This window comes from Podarcis pityusensis (assembly GCF_964106645.2).
Source record: "Podarcis pityusensis genome assembly, chromosome: Z".
Lineage (NCBI taxonomy): Eukaryota > Metazoa > Chordata > Lepidosauria > Squamata > Lacertidae > Podarcis > Podarcis pityusensis.
The window spans coordinates 7,342,233-7,357,320 of NC_138044.1; the positions used below are offsets into that span (position 1 = coordinate 7,342,233).

Genomic DNA, 15,088 nt, shown 5'->3' on the forward strand with positions numbered 1-15,088 from the left:
GTAAAAACATAATTTCACAAGAGGGTTGTGCTTACCACCTTAAAAGTGGTGGAAGTGTGTTTCCTGCTCAAAAAGCCAACCTGGGCCTAGAGGTTTATGTCAATCATCACCAAGTTGTAAATACACCTTTGTTAAGGAAAGGCAAAACTTGAAAACGACAGGTCATGACTTTGGGACTGAGTTGGCTTTGGTCACCCTGGTGGATAACCTTTATCAGTAAAGAAACAGGGAGTGCGTAACTCTGTTCCTCTTGCTTGATCTCTCAGCAACTTTTGAGACCCTTGACCATAGTATCTTCCTAGACTGGCTCTGTGAGTTGTAAATTGATGCCCTGCTTCAGGCTCTGGCACCTCTGGCTTGGGCTGCTCTGCACACTGTGGCTGGCGCCAGCCTGAAGTGGGAAAAGAGGTGCAAGCATGCAGCAGTTCCACACGTCCATGTACCTCTTTCTCCAGCTTGGGCTGGAGATATGGCAGCCCTAGCTGACCATTATGGTCAGCAATCAGAACTGCAGTTTGGGACATCTCCTTGAACAGTATGGTGTTCACCTGCCCCGCATGGGGCAGTAGTGGAGAATGGGGTACCAGCCCCCGGGAAGGCGCAAAAGGGGTGGGGCACCACAGTTCACCTGTAGCCCGCCCCACTGGAAGCTCCGCCATTGGAAATATGCTTTAATCCAGCTTACATGGCTGCCTCTGTGTGCACTGGGCACTGCAGCAACACATCACCATGCTTGTGGCTTCCTGCTTCCGTACAGCAGCCTTGGCTGGGGAGTCAGTGGCAGCTCTGGGGCAGGAGGGAGCCAAGGGCATTTCCCGGCACAGCAGCGACCTGGCAAGCACTGCGGCGCCAGCCATGGGGGCAGGCAGTGAGAGGGGGCTTCACCCCAGCAGGGAAGGGCTCTTGACTTGCAGCCCATCCAACCGTGCCACACACTTTGCCGTGCCAGAAAATGGAGCCACCTTCCTCCCACCCTCAAGACTCCTATGGCCTAATTGCACCCTTCTGAATGTTTGCCCAGGGTGATGCCCCACACACTACACCTCTGCCACCAGGCCATTGTATCCTCCTAGGTAGGAAGGACTATAGGCAGCTTCCTGTTTGGAATGGGATCTTATGTGAACTATGCCTCTCCTTGCCAGCCTTGCTCTGATGCAGCTGAGGAAGGCTGGTTCCTTTTGAGCATCAGTGTAGTATTTCTAAATCAGGTTGTCTTCTGTCACATCATTCCTGATTGTTCCTGGGGTTAGATTAACTGCCTGACAGGTGTGAACTTTTAAAAACACATTGCATTTGAGTAGGAGGTCAGCAGTGTAAAGGTTCTGCAATCTTTTATGTATTTATACTAGGCTTCTCAATAGAAACTCCCCCCCCCCCATCCTTTTGAACTTTAAAAAAACACCACTGCCTTTTTGGGACACAAAAATTGCTTTCCCAATTTTAGTCAAGCTTTGAACTTAATCGTCACAAACATAAGGCTCTGTGTAAGCGGCTGGAATCTCAAAGGAAGGAAGATAACCTCTGATTTACCAAGAGGTTGAGAGCAAAATAATTTAGCAGTGACTACCTCCCATAACAGTGACTTTGTAATTAAGGCATAAATCTGGAGCGGCATTGCCTTAACAGTGCATTATACATACGAACAAGGTGTTGCTGTGGGAACGATAAATTTTCCTGAATCTGTTCACGTTCCACACCGAGTCTTCCGACATTCCCTCTAGACACTTCAGGGGAAGCTAGATCTTTTTGCCTATCATGAGTTTTAAACCCATGGGAAACAGTTTAGTAGAATAAACAATTGCAGCAAGGAGGGAGGGCGGATTGAAAGACCAGAAGAGAAGGGAGGAATAAACATTAGAATGGGCATGTAGAAACTTTGCCATGGTACTCAAGCATTGCAGGAATGAATACTGTGGGTTGGGATACTTGTATGTCAGGATGCACCTCATCCAGCTCCTGGAGCAGAACCCTCACATACATAGTCTGAAGTCTGGTCAGCATAGTTTACCCATTCATCTTTTTCTTGGCCCCCTTAGAACAGGGGTCACCAACCTTTTTGAGCCAGTTGATATTGGAATTTTGAGAAGCCATGATGGGGTGCAACACAACTAAAAACATCAGTTGTTGAGGGTGTATATGAAAGGCTTGTTAGGGAAGAGCAAACAGTCTTGCGTGGAAGGGGTATTATACCTTTTGTACCCTGTCCATAACACAGGTTGGACCAATTCCAGCACCAGTAACTTCCCCACATGCTAAATACAGGTGGACCAAAGACATGAGAAATTTGAGGGGCCAGGGGACATCTCCTTCTTCTAAGGAGAAAGGGCAAGAGCAGGTGTTGAAAGAAATCAGAAAGACAAAGTGTTTCACCCAATAAGAAGGAAGGAAGGAAGGAAGACTTGGGCTAAAGCTGCTATGGGAATGTATGTAATTGGGGAAGTAATTCTTTCCGTTTGTCCTGAATCTTCCAACACACAGTTTATTTGGATGACCTGAGGTTCTAGTATTGTGAGAGAGGAAGAAAAACTATTGATCCACTTTCTCTACCCCATTCAAAGTTTTATATGTCTCTAGCATATAGCCCATGTCGGGCAAAAGATTCTTGCAATGCAGGGGGTTGGAGTAGATGATCTTCATGGTGCCTTTCAACACCACATTCATTCCTCTCATTCAGCTTTTATCAAACTTAAAAAGTCCCAAATGCTGTAAACTATCCTCATGGGAGAGTTGTTCCATCCCTTTGATTGTATTGATTGAATGAGGGGGATGAGGGTTGTGGGTGGCTTTCCTGGGAGCTGACACCAGAGTTTCCAGGTGACACTTGTGCTTGTTTTGCAAGCAGTGCACCTGGAGAGACTTTCAGTAGACAGCTGCCTCTTTATTTCCCCTGTCCCTGTGCCATTTGTGTGTGTGTGTCATTCTTCCTTGTTTCTTTTGTTTGTATGTGTGTGTGTTCTCAAATCAGATGCTATTAAGGAAGAAGGGTCCAGGTTGTGCCGTCTGGAGCATCCCTTGGCTCCGAAGCAAGTGCAGCTTTTAGTGCGCCTGTCGCCATTATGATTAGTATTCTGCTGTTAGGATGAAAAAAGGCTGCCAAGACAGAGCCTGAGGCATTCTGCCAGAGATGATTGACTGAATCATTTTCAGCACCTCGCAGTTACAGACCCGCTAAGTTTATATTACAGCGCTGATAATCCACCCACCCACTGAGTGGTTAATTTATTTTTAAAAGGGGTGCCAGAGCTTTAAGTCTGCCTGGGAGGCAGGTTTGCTGACCTGGACAAGGCTTTTACTTAATCCCAGGTGTGCTGTGGTTGCTCCTGGTGACTCATTTTTGCAGAAGGGCAGTCTGCACATGTCCATAGATCCTCTTCTCATACTTGCTTAATGTGCTTAGAAGGTGAGAAGGTGAGCTCCACTTCACTAGAAGTGATACTTCCACTCCACTGATGTACTGGGGCTCCTAGCTCAGTGATTTGCATCTACAAGGTCCCAGGTGTAATCCCCGACATTTCCAGGCAGGGCTGAGAAAGACTTCTGCCTGAAATCCAGTCATTGTGAGCAATCCTGAGCTGGGGAGACCTGATTCAATATTGATATGACATTTACTGGCGCTTCAAGTTTCATGACTCTGAATTACAGAAGGGATTTTGTGTGTGTATTGGAGTGGGTGGGTGGGGGTGCAATAAAATTCTAGCTGAACCAAAGATTGGACGAAAGATTGCTAACTCATAGCCCTTCCGATGTTGTGGGACTACAGGTCCCATGACTCCCTGACCGTTGGCCATTCTGGCTGGGGTAAGCAGGGTTGGAGTCCAGCAATACTGATGATCCTGATTTGGGATGAGGCAGCTTTGTATGAGAAAGTATCTTGTGCCCAGTGCCACCTTCTGTGACTGACAGCAAGCAGCTCTCTTGAGCAGAGAAAGGCCTTTTCCTGGTTGTGATCCACAGAATCAGGGAATGGATGTGAGTGTGCAGCTGTGATTCTTGCATTGCTGTGACTTGGACTAGAAATCCCTTTCCAATCCTACAATCCTGTTGTTCTATTATTCTAATAGCTTGATGACAGAGCATCTGCTTTGCATGCAGAAGGTGTGAGGTTCAATCCCCGGTACCTCCAGGAAAGGATGAGAGAAAAGCCTTGTCTGAAATCCTGGAGTGCTGCAGCCAGTCGGTATAGGCAGCGCTGGGTTGGACATACCTATGGGCTGATTCAGTGTAATGTGGCCTCATTTGACTACCGAAGATGAGGCAAGGGGGCAAGATGTGGTATAAACGGGATAAACTAAGTGACAATGCACATATCAGTGATCACAAGTCATGGGTCACTAAGAGGTTCTCTCTCTCTCTCTCTCTCTCTCTGTGTGTGTGTGTGTGTGTGTGTGTGTTGGTTTGCAAGCCCCCTCCACAGAGGCTGGCCCCTCTCACTGTCCTTGGAGCTTGCATACCGGTAACCTCCTCTGGCTGACATCCAGGCACACACCTTGATAGGCGACATTTTCCCAAGCGTGGGTAAATGCACACCCCCTCCTCCTGCTTCTTCCCTAGCAGGGAAAGGAGATAAGTCAGAAACGTCTTTTACATTCTTTTATTTCTGACTACAACACTAGAGAAAAAACATGTCCGTTCAGACCAGTTCTTCTAGCAAGTCTGACAAACTTCCTGTACATGCACAAACGGAAGGTTTCAAATTACACCCTTCACAGAGCTCTGAGAAGCCTGTGAACTTCCTGGGAAATTCTTTCCCACAGCTGGCCGCATCGTGTGATGTCAACAAGCTGGCTGTTTGCAGCTGCGATGTTTCCATATACTGACTGTGTGTGTGTGTGTGTGTGTGTGTGTGTGTGTGTGTTGCCACTTTCCCTAGGAAGACCTGCTGTTTACTGCTGAATCAGATTTTCTGTGGATTGACATTTGTTCAAATCCAGCAGTACAGTGGTACCTCGGGTTACAGACGCTTCAGGTTACAGACTCCACTAACTGAGAAATAGTACCTTGGGTTAAGAACTTTGCTTCAGGATGAGAACAGAAATTGTGCTCCGTCGGTGTGGTGGCAGCGGGAGGCCCCATTAGCTAAAGTGGTACCTCAAGCTAAGAACAGTTTCAGGTTAAGAACGGACCTCCGGAACGAATTAAGTTCTTAACCTGAGGTACCACTGTATACAGCTGGTTTTCCTAGGACCTTTTAGATCTGTGTCTTGAAATCCTACAAGAAATATGTAAAATAACCAAACAGGTGTTGGAACCCACCCCAGAATTGGCCCTATTGAATATTTTCCAAGACAATAATGCTTGCTCATTCTATATAGAACTTATAACCCACATAACTCTCAGCAGCCAGAAACATCATAGCTAGACACTGGAGAGACCTGTCAGGAGTAAACATGGACCACTGGTACCAAATTGTGTGGGAAACAAATATATTAGAAAAGCTAACCAACAGACGGAAACAGACCCGGGGACAAACACAGGAGGACTCCTTCACCTTGGTATGGCTCCCCTTTATTATATATACAGCCCAAAATGACAATAACAGGGATCTACCAAGAGCATATGGATCAATATGGTTAACATGGCCTAACAACCCACCCCGCTTCTAAACACACAAACAAATCTCACTGCAGTTAAGCAAAGGCAATCAACCACACCCTGCCCTCTAACCTTCTCTCACTGCCAGTGTAAACCAACAAATTAATAGAAAGAAAACCTGCCCAAGTGATGCTGACACAAAAACCTCACACATTTACCAATTTTGAAGAAAAGGAGGAATAATATGTAAGTTTACCACCCACCACTCTCTCCCCCACCTCTCTTCCCCTTCAACCCTATACTGCTTAGAACATTGTCTTACATTGGACATAACTAAGAGACTCTGTGATCTGGAAAACGAAAAGAAAAAGAAGGGAAACATTGCATGTTCTTTTGTAATTCAAGAAAATCTTTAATAAAAATTATAAGAAAGAAAGAAACTCTACTGTTTACATTCCTCTAATTAAAAAAGCCATTGCTGACCCCATATCAAAACACATCATGCTGAAGCCAGCTGAGCTGCTTTTGAATTGCTGCAGTGCAATTTCCTCATTGTCACTTTTTGGAATGTAACCTCATTGGACAAAGGGGCGGATGTTAATATGATTAACATTTGTAGCAGTGTGAGCTGGGAGAAAAGGTAATTAAATACCATGCTTTGTGGCTTCCGCTAATCACTGTCATGGGTCATGATCTCCTCCTCCTCTCCCTCAAATTAATGTTTTTATGTTGGTGCATTATGGGATGGCAAGTGGGGGAAGCTACTGCCTTAAGCAGGGAATACAGGAACACAGGAAGCTGCCGTAGGCCAGGTGAAACTATTTTATTGATAAGCGTCTACTCAGACTGGTTGTTCTACCTGATCCTCTTAGCAGCTGATAGTGACAGTGGTCCATGTGGTTCAGTGTTGTCTGCAGGGACTGGCAGCAGGGGCTGAGACTAGGACCTTCTGGATTAAAGCATATTTCCAATTTAGGATGCTTCCAGACTTTCCCTATTTCAGGTGAAATACCAGAAAATTCAGTTTGCTCAAGTGGAGTGGATTTAGTGGTCTTGCACAACATACCCATTCTCCACACCCCATGCCAAAAAATTGGACTTTTTGTGATAAGGAAAGTCATAGTGAAATGCACTAGAAAGTGTGGGTTGACATTTGTTTGACGTAATGTCCTCTAACCTCTGCATAGACAAATCAGAATGAATGCTCAACATGAATGAATGCTGTATTGTTTTTAACACTTGATTGGAAGCCACCCAGAGTGGCTGGGGAAACTCAGCCAGATGGGCGGGGTATAAATAATAAATTATTAAATTATTATAAACAGCCGGTGTAAACCAACCTCTCTGTAAAGAAAAAAGGATCTGTCTAATAGACAAGCTGTTTGGAAGACCAGTGACTTATGTCACCTGACAGTGTTGGGTGCAAAGGGATGACTCGCCCCCACAAGCTTTTTGCTTTTTTGAAGGGTCCTATTCCTAAGACACTACCGGGCTGAGTGTGTGAGTGTGCTCCCCACACACACACACACACTCGGCCTTTGCCTCAGTTTCATTCAAAAGAATTGGAGCTGTGATCTTTTAAAAAAAGAATTATTATTTTTTAAATTTCCATGTTTCCAAATACAGTACAAACTACATGGTGGAGTCCAACTTATGATTAGAACAGCACCAAAACAAGGGGAGGGGTTGTTAAAGAAAAGAAAACACAGGAAAACAAAGTAAAAACCTAATTATGCACACCCAGGTGTATTCAAGAAACGAAGAAAGGAAGTTGCATGAATTAGCAAGCTGTTACTATAGGCACACACTAAGAGGGCTGAGGCCACAAATATTTTGGCATTAAGTCATATCAGAACCATTTACGACGTGATTACGGAGGTTTAATAGCATTGCTTTTGATACATTGTACAGGCATTGAGTGGGTATCAAGTGCTAATAAACGACTCTTTTACTATCACACCTCTATTTATTCCGCTCACACACTTTGGACCACAGAGCCCTGAGAAGTAAACAAAGAAGTGTAATGTTAGTGTCCCACTGTTTTGAGTCAAACTGCCACTAGGAGGAAGGTGACCATATATTTGGGTATAAGATTTTGCCTAGTGACTGTTTGGCAAGATACTAAGGGATTATTATTATAACTGAAATGTAACTGACATTAATTAAGATCATGGAACACAGTGATATAAGATTGGAAATGCACCCAAACCATCATACAGGGAGCCACTTTAACTAAAATGTGTTAATTGGAAGTTGGTTGGCATTCTGATAATTGTATAATTTGGGAATTGTTATTTTTGTAATTTGGCTATTGTTGGGGTATGTTGGAAAACTAATAATAATAATAATAATAATAATAATAATAATAATAAATATTTAGATAATAAAGCTAGCTCTGTAGTAAAAGGGATAATTTGCTGCAGTGTTGGCAGGATTTCTGGGAGCTGTGAACTTGACTTGAGGAGACTTCCACTTTAGAATAAATATTGGGATTCCAAACTGTGATGCACTTGATGGGAGTGATGGCTTTGGATGTGGGAGGGTGAGAGTCAGATTGTCGCAATTTCTCAGTCTCTAGCTTATCTCAAGAGAGTGGGATAAATAGTGTTGCATTTTAAAGCGTGCAAGAGGAAAAACAGTACTTTGGTACCTCTGGTTATGAACTTAACTCGTTCCGGAGGTCTGTTCTTAACCTGAAACCGTTCTTAACTTGAGGTACCACTTTAGTTAATGGGGCCTCCTGCTGCTGCCGCACCGCTAGCACACAATTTCTGTTCTCATCCTGAGGTAAAGTTCTTAACCTGAGGTATTACTTCTCAGTTAGTGGAGTCTGTAACCTGAATTGTTTGTAACCTGAGGTGTTTGTAACCCAAGGTACCACTGTATTGCCTAATCAGTACTCATTACCAAAACAATCGTGTCCGAACACTGGCCTATTATAACTTTCCCAAACACACATTCTGTGTTTCCTCCTTCTCACACCTTCTTGTTCTCTTCCTCAGTAATTAGGTATATTTTTATTTCATGAGTGTAAGCCATGGGTAGGCAAACTAAGGCCCGGGGGCCGGATCCGGCCCAATCATCTTCTAAATCCAGCCCACGGACAGTCCAGGAATCAGCATGTTTTTACATGAGTAGAATGATGCTTTTATTTAAAATGCATCTCTGGATTATTTGTGGGGCATAGGAATTCGTTCATTCCCCCCCCCCCCAAAAAAAATAGTCTGGCCACCCACAAAGTCTGAGGGACAGTGGACCGGCCCCCTGCTGAAAAAGTTTGCTGACCCCTGAAAAGCAATCACACACACCTTCCAACTCTTTGCCCATAGCAAGGAGGGCTGGCCATGAGACTTCTTTAGAATTGCAAAAACCCACACACATCCAACAAGAAACTGCCTTTTCACAGTTGCTTGAGAATGGAAGTTAACTGGCGGTTTTGTGAGTAGTGCTTTGTTCAAGGCATGTGCAGCCCTCTACTGGCTGAAACTTCTAACTGCACCTCTGGTTCTACCGTGTTCCCAGCTGGAAGGACTGTGAGATGTTTTTCTGTCTTCCACAATCTCTGCAAAGCCATTTAGTGCAGCAGCCTTTCACCTTTTCAGACCCAACTTTAGCCCAAACATGTGTTTTGGAAACTCACTTCTTAATGGTTTCTTAGAATCCAGGTAGTACTGCCAGTAACCTTTGATGAATAAACAAGACTACAGGTGACTTTCATTTTATTTGGACTGATTTCACTTCTTACATGATGGCTAAAGAACACGGTTATCACCCACCTTGATCAAACACATGCATTTCTATGGAGCAGAATTCTAGAGTGAAAACCTTTTGGGTTCAACTCCTTGCCTTTTTAAATTCATATTGTTCTGGGGAAAGCGGGAGGACTGCTTTGGGGATGCTGTTATTTTCTGTATATGTTTGTATTTGTCCACCGTGTTCCTGAAAATCAATAAATATATTTGAAAGCACCCATGCATATACATGCACAACTTAGATCTGTCCTTGAGTGAGAGATTTAGCATGATTGTGCAAGGAAAAACACATCGTTTTAAACCTGTTTCTGTGTGGGGTGAATATGTGATGCTGGATGGGAGGAGCTGCAGCTCACAAAAGAGCAGGGTGCCTTGACAATTTGCAGGTCCAGAATTTCAGGGAGGGGTCCACAGCTCAGTGGCATTCTCTAGCTGAAGGCCCTTTGGGATCTACTGCTAATCGCAGAAGGGAATACTCAGGTAGATGGAGCAAAATGTATATGGCAGCTTTCTACTTCCCGTTTCTGTCTTTGAATGTGCACTCTCAACCATAATGAGGGGAGCTGGATCCATTAAGAATGCAGTCTTGATTTTGCCCTGTTCCAGATGTTCACTCCCTCCCTAGCTACACCAGGAGTAGGTGCAGCCTGTAGTGCTGTTCAGTCCATCCATGGCTTCTCCTCCTTCACCCAGGAATAATTTGATTATGTGTGTTGTGGGGAAGAAGAAGAAGAAGAGTTTGGATTTGATATCCCGCTTTATCACTACCCTAGGGAGTCTCCAAGCGGCTAACATTCTCCTTTCCCTTCCTCCCCCACAACAAACACTCTGTGAGGTGAGTGAGGCTGAGAGACTTCAGAGAAGTGTGACTAGCCCAAGGTCACCCAGCAGTTGCATGTGGAGGAGCGGAGACGCGAACCCGGTTCCCCAGATTACGAGTCTACCGCTCTTAACCACTACACCACACTGGGAGGAGGAATTGCTTTCAAGGAAGGGAGGGAGTATGATGGCAGAAAGAAAATGGGTGGTCCACTGCTTGTTTTCACCCCACACCCCTTTGATCCCACCACTACTTTGGTATGCAGCCCCGCCAGCAAACAAATGCTGTCCTTTTTTAAAAAGGGGGGGGCATTCCTAATCTACACACACCTCGCACACACACACACACACACACAGACCTCTTTTCATTACTCCAACCCCTCAGTTGCACATAGATTCTATTCAGAAATGATTTGATTTCTCTCTCCCCTCCCCCACTCCACCCCCAAATTCATATGCAGATGGAGCTTTTGGGTTCTTTCTATTCTTTGACTTCTTGCACTTTTTGGAAATCTGGGTTGCGATTGACAGCAAGCCAGGAAGGCCAGCTTCTGAGCATGTATGCATGTTTAATGTGTTCAGTTCTGGGCACCACAGTTTAAGAAGGATATTGACAAGCTGGAATATTTGCAGAGGAGGGTGACCAGGTGATAAAGGGTCTGGAAACAAAGCCTTATGAGGAACAATTAAGGGAGTTGGGTTTGTTTAGCCTGGACAGGAGGAGACTGAGAGATGACATGATAGTCATCTTCACATATCTCAAGGGCTGTCAGGTGGAAGATGGAGCAAGCTTGTTTTCTGCTGCTCCAGAGTGGATGTCCCAAATCTATGGATTCAAATTTCAAGAAAGAAAGAAAGAACTGTTCGACATTGGAACAGACTAGTTCAAAAGGTGGTGAACTCTGTTTTTGAACAGAGGTTGGGTGGCCACCTGCCAGGGATTCTTTAGCTATGACTCCTAAATTGCAGGGAGTTGGACTAGATGACTCTTGGTATCCCTTCCAACTCTTGTGATTCTATGAATACCGAAAGGAATTAATGTGCATCTCATGCATGTTTGAATCTCTGACATCCTCTATGAAAACTGCAGCCTGCATTGATCCCTCTTCCATTATCTAGGGTGGGATAATTTATGAGGGTCATACTTTTCAGTGGGGTATGCTTTGTTTCATCCCCGTCACACAACGGAGCTAAGAGCAGAGTGAAATGGTAGTGCAGATATCCACTGCACCTGCCTTGACTGATGCATCTTGCATCTGTGTCCAGCATGTGCTTTGCAACAACATTCATCAGAGGCATAAATCTCCCTTGTCACTGCTACTGTCTCTCCCAGAGCTGCTGTTGCAGAGTCAGCTTTCCATGGATGCTGGAGCTGTCACTTTGTACAAAAATCTATTTGCCAAGAGTTTCAGTGTCCACAGTGCACTGTTGCCATTCTTCTCACAGGCATAGCCAGGATTTTTTTGTTGCGGGGCAGGGCTTTTGTTGGGGAAGGGGGGCAGAATCTCAGTTTGCTATGTATTTTTATTTATTTTTGTTGATTCGGGGGGATCAGAGAAATGCCGTGAAATAGTGTATCTTGATATCAGTAAGGCTTTTGACAAAGTCTCCTGCAATATTCTCATGAGGAAGCTTGTGAAATGTTGGTGGAATGTGGTTAGGTGGATTTGTAGCTGGCTGGCGGACTTAACCCTAAGAGTACTCACTGATGGTTCATCGTCATCCTGGAAAGAAGTGACAAGTGGGGTGCCACAGGGTTCTGTTCTAGGCCCATTGTTGTTCAATGTCTTTATGAAGAAATTGAGGAGATGCTCATCAAATTTGCAGATGACACCAAACTGGGAGAGATGGCTAATGTTGAGGAAGACAGAATCAAAATTCAAAATGACCTTAACAGATTGGAGAGCCGGGTCCAAGCTATCAAAATGAGTTTCAATAGGGGCAAATATAAGGTTCTGCACTTAGGCAGGAAGAACCAGATGCACAAATACAAGATGGGGGACACCTGGCTTACTAGTAGTACATGTGAAAAGAATCTAGGGGTCTTGGTGGACCACATGCTCAACATGAGTCAATAGTGCGATGCAGCAGCAAAAAAAGCTAATGCTATTCTAGACTGCATCAACAAGAGACTATGTTGGATATTAGTGAGTATATTTTCCAACTCACAAGGTGTCCAGCACGCTCCTCTGTGTGCGTCACTCTGCACAGTGTTGCAAGGCCTTTTGGAGACAATCACCGATGCAATAAACTCACTTCACACCCATGGTTCAGGCAATAAAGTTTATTGCTGGTTTGCAGCTTAATGGTTCTGTACATCATTAGCCCATAAATTAGTCACTAGCATGCTGCTGGGACAGTCCGCTTCTGAAGATGGTTCTCTCCCTCCCAGCAGAGAGAGCAGAGAGAGAAAAGAACAAGCTCAATTCTTTCTCTCACTCTCTCATCCAGGCCATAAGAACTCTGCGCATGAACATTACCTCATGCTTCTGACCTTGAAGCTACCTGCTTCTAGATAGTTTACATGACATGGTGCAGATAAGGAATAACTACTGGTTTCAGTTTCATATATATCAACAGTCTAGTGTCCAGCTTAAGGGAAGTCATCGTCCCACTCTATTCTGCCCTCGTCAGACCACACCAAGCGTGCTGCCTTGAGTGCCTGGGGCATGCATGCATGCATGCGTGTGTGGTGTTGGCAGGCCTACAGCATGCTGATGTTACTTGCACACATCATGCGAACGTACCAATGTGACATGTGCACACCCCGCAGTGTGCACATGCCACCAAGTGGAATCGGGCGGGGGGTCAGCCCCTTCATTTAAAATTTGTGGGTGCCTGGAGATCCAGGGCCGTGCATGGTTGCTGCCTATGAAGCACACCTGGAATACTGTGTCCAGTTCTGTCCACCACAATTTAGGAAGGATCTTGACAAACTGAAATGTATGCAGCTAAGATCAAGGGTCCAGAAGCTAATCCTTATAATTGAAGGAGCTAGTTTATTTAGCCTGGAAAAGAGGAGACTGAGAGGAGATATGATAGCCATCTTCAGCTATCTGAAGGGCTGTCACAAGGTTGTTTTCTCCTGCTCTGGAGGGTAGGACTCCAGCCAATGGCTTCAAGTTACAAGAAAGTAGATTCTGACTAAACACCAGAAAGAACTTTCTGACAGTAAGAGCTGTTCGGCAGTAGAACAGACTCCTACTAGAGGGTGTTTTTAAGCAGAGGTTGGATGGCCGTCTGTCATGGAGGCTTTAGCTGAGATTCCTCATTGCAGGGGGTTGGACTAGATGACGCTTGGGTCCCTTCCAGCTCTAAAATTCTATGATTCTGTGATATGTGCTTAAATATGCATTGGAGAGCTCCTTGATGGTGGTTATGTCACGTGTGAACATAATAGGAAGAACATAGGAAGGAAGTCATGGTTCATCCAGACTTCCTTTGGGGCTGTTTCCAGGCACAGGTCCACACTTGAACATGCCGTGTCATGTCCATGTGCTTCCCAACCTCCCTCTGAGCACTTTCCCCACAAAACCCACTCTCTACCGCTGAATCGGAGCAAATGCAAATCCGCAGAAAACCTGAACTGATGTTTGTTCTGACTCAGAAATAAAGAGTGGCTTTTCATAGAGGAACTGCCAGGGCAAGAAAATAAAAAGCTCTTACACACAGTGCTTTAAAGCACAGACCTTTGCCTAGAAAGCGTTGGGCAAAAGGTAAGTGTTGTAGCTTGTGCAGAGTTTCATATTGGCTTCTGTATGTGTATTTTAAAGAAAGAATAAAAGGGAGGAACAATACAGCAGACCCCGAGGGATCTAATTAACAGCTCCTGTTTCTTGGAGGGGAAATCCAGGTTTGAAGCTGAATGGCGGTGTCACATCTCAAAGAGGCAGCGTCTGTCTGCCTTCCAGAGTACATCTACAGAGTGTTCTGGGACGAGGTTGGCGGCAGCCATCCTCCCAGACAGCAGCCTTGCTGAACGTTCCTTTGCTGAGTGTAAGTGGCTCCTAAAAGCCAAGGCACCAGGCTGACTGCCTCGCGGCACTCCCTGGGCAGCCCTGTTAGTTACTTGCACCTTGTGGTGGAGAGCCAATGGTAAGGGGAACTCATTATTGCATCTGCAAAACCATAACAATGCACTCGAGCAATTTGAAAGCACAATGTTTTCAGTCTATCTCCACCACCAGCAACAGACAAAGAAGGTCTGGACAAGACAGAATGCCAATAGGCAAAGACTGGAGCATGTAAAATAAACGTAGCAAAAGTAGGGATGGTTTTGCTACTAAGCTTGCCACCTTCTGGTTTTAGGAAATCCAAAGCATTTTACGGTGAAGCTTAAACTGGAGAGGGGTGCATCTCATTATGAGAGAATCAGCATTCATTGTTTAAAATGCTGCTGTTGTCCGGGTGCAATCGTAGAGGTGAGGGCAATGTACTTGTAACCTGTCCTTTACTGCAAGTTGGGACAGTATTAGCCGCTCTAGAGTGTGTTTTAAAACAAAGAACGTAGCAAATGGTTCATTCTACAACAAATCACAGGGAGGCAGTTGATTACCTGAAGAGTTGTATCACTGAGGTTTCCCTCTTTCCTTGCACACACACATAAACACACAATTTCTCTTTTACACAAATGCACCCTTCGCTTAATATCTCCTACCACCTAACACTGTGCTCAGATTCTCTGCCCAGAGGGCACCCAGATCATTATTTTTGAGTTTTCTGATTTCTTTCTGCAGGGAGAATAATTTCATCAAGGACTTTCCCCAGTTGGCTGATGCGTTGATGGTGATCCCGTTACCAGTTGAGGAGCAATGTCGTGGTGTGCTCTCTGAGCCACTTCCAAATCTCCAGCTGCTCACAGGTAGGAGACTTGGACATAGTTGCAACTCACCTGAGTTCTAGGTGGAGGGTAGTTCTTATTAATGCCCAGTTGGGAAGGAAACAGTTTAAGCTGCTTGATGGAGTGGTCACTGCCATGTGAAAAG

The 15,088-nt window shown here is 44.9% G+C and overlaps 1 protein-coding gene across 7 annotated transcripts in view; it reads left to right on the top strand.

The window, feature by feature from the left end:
* ASTN2 (astrotactin 2) overlaps positions 1–15,088 on the top strand; it is a 704,920-nt gene that overhangs the window by 495,275 nt on the left and 194,557 nt on the right. For 6 of the 7 annotated variants that reach the window (XM_080990791.1, XM_080990792.1, XM_080990793.1 and 3 more), the window contains one exon: positions 14,840–14,964. In XM_080990791.1, coding sequence (XP_080846917.1) covers positions 14,840–14,964 — 125 coding nt within the window. Of the gene's footprint in view, positions 1–14,261; positions 14,525–14,839; positions 14,965–15,088 lie in introns of those variants that run through there. The other variant, XM_080990796.1, reaches the window with a different exon arrangement.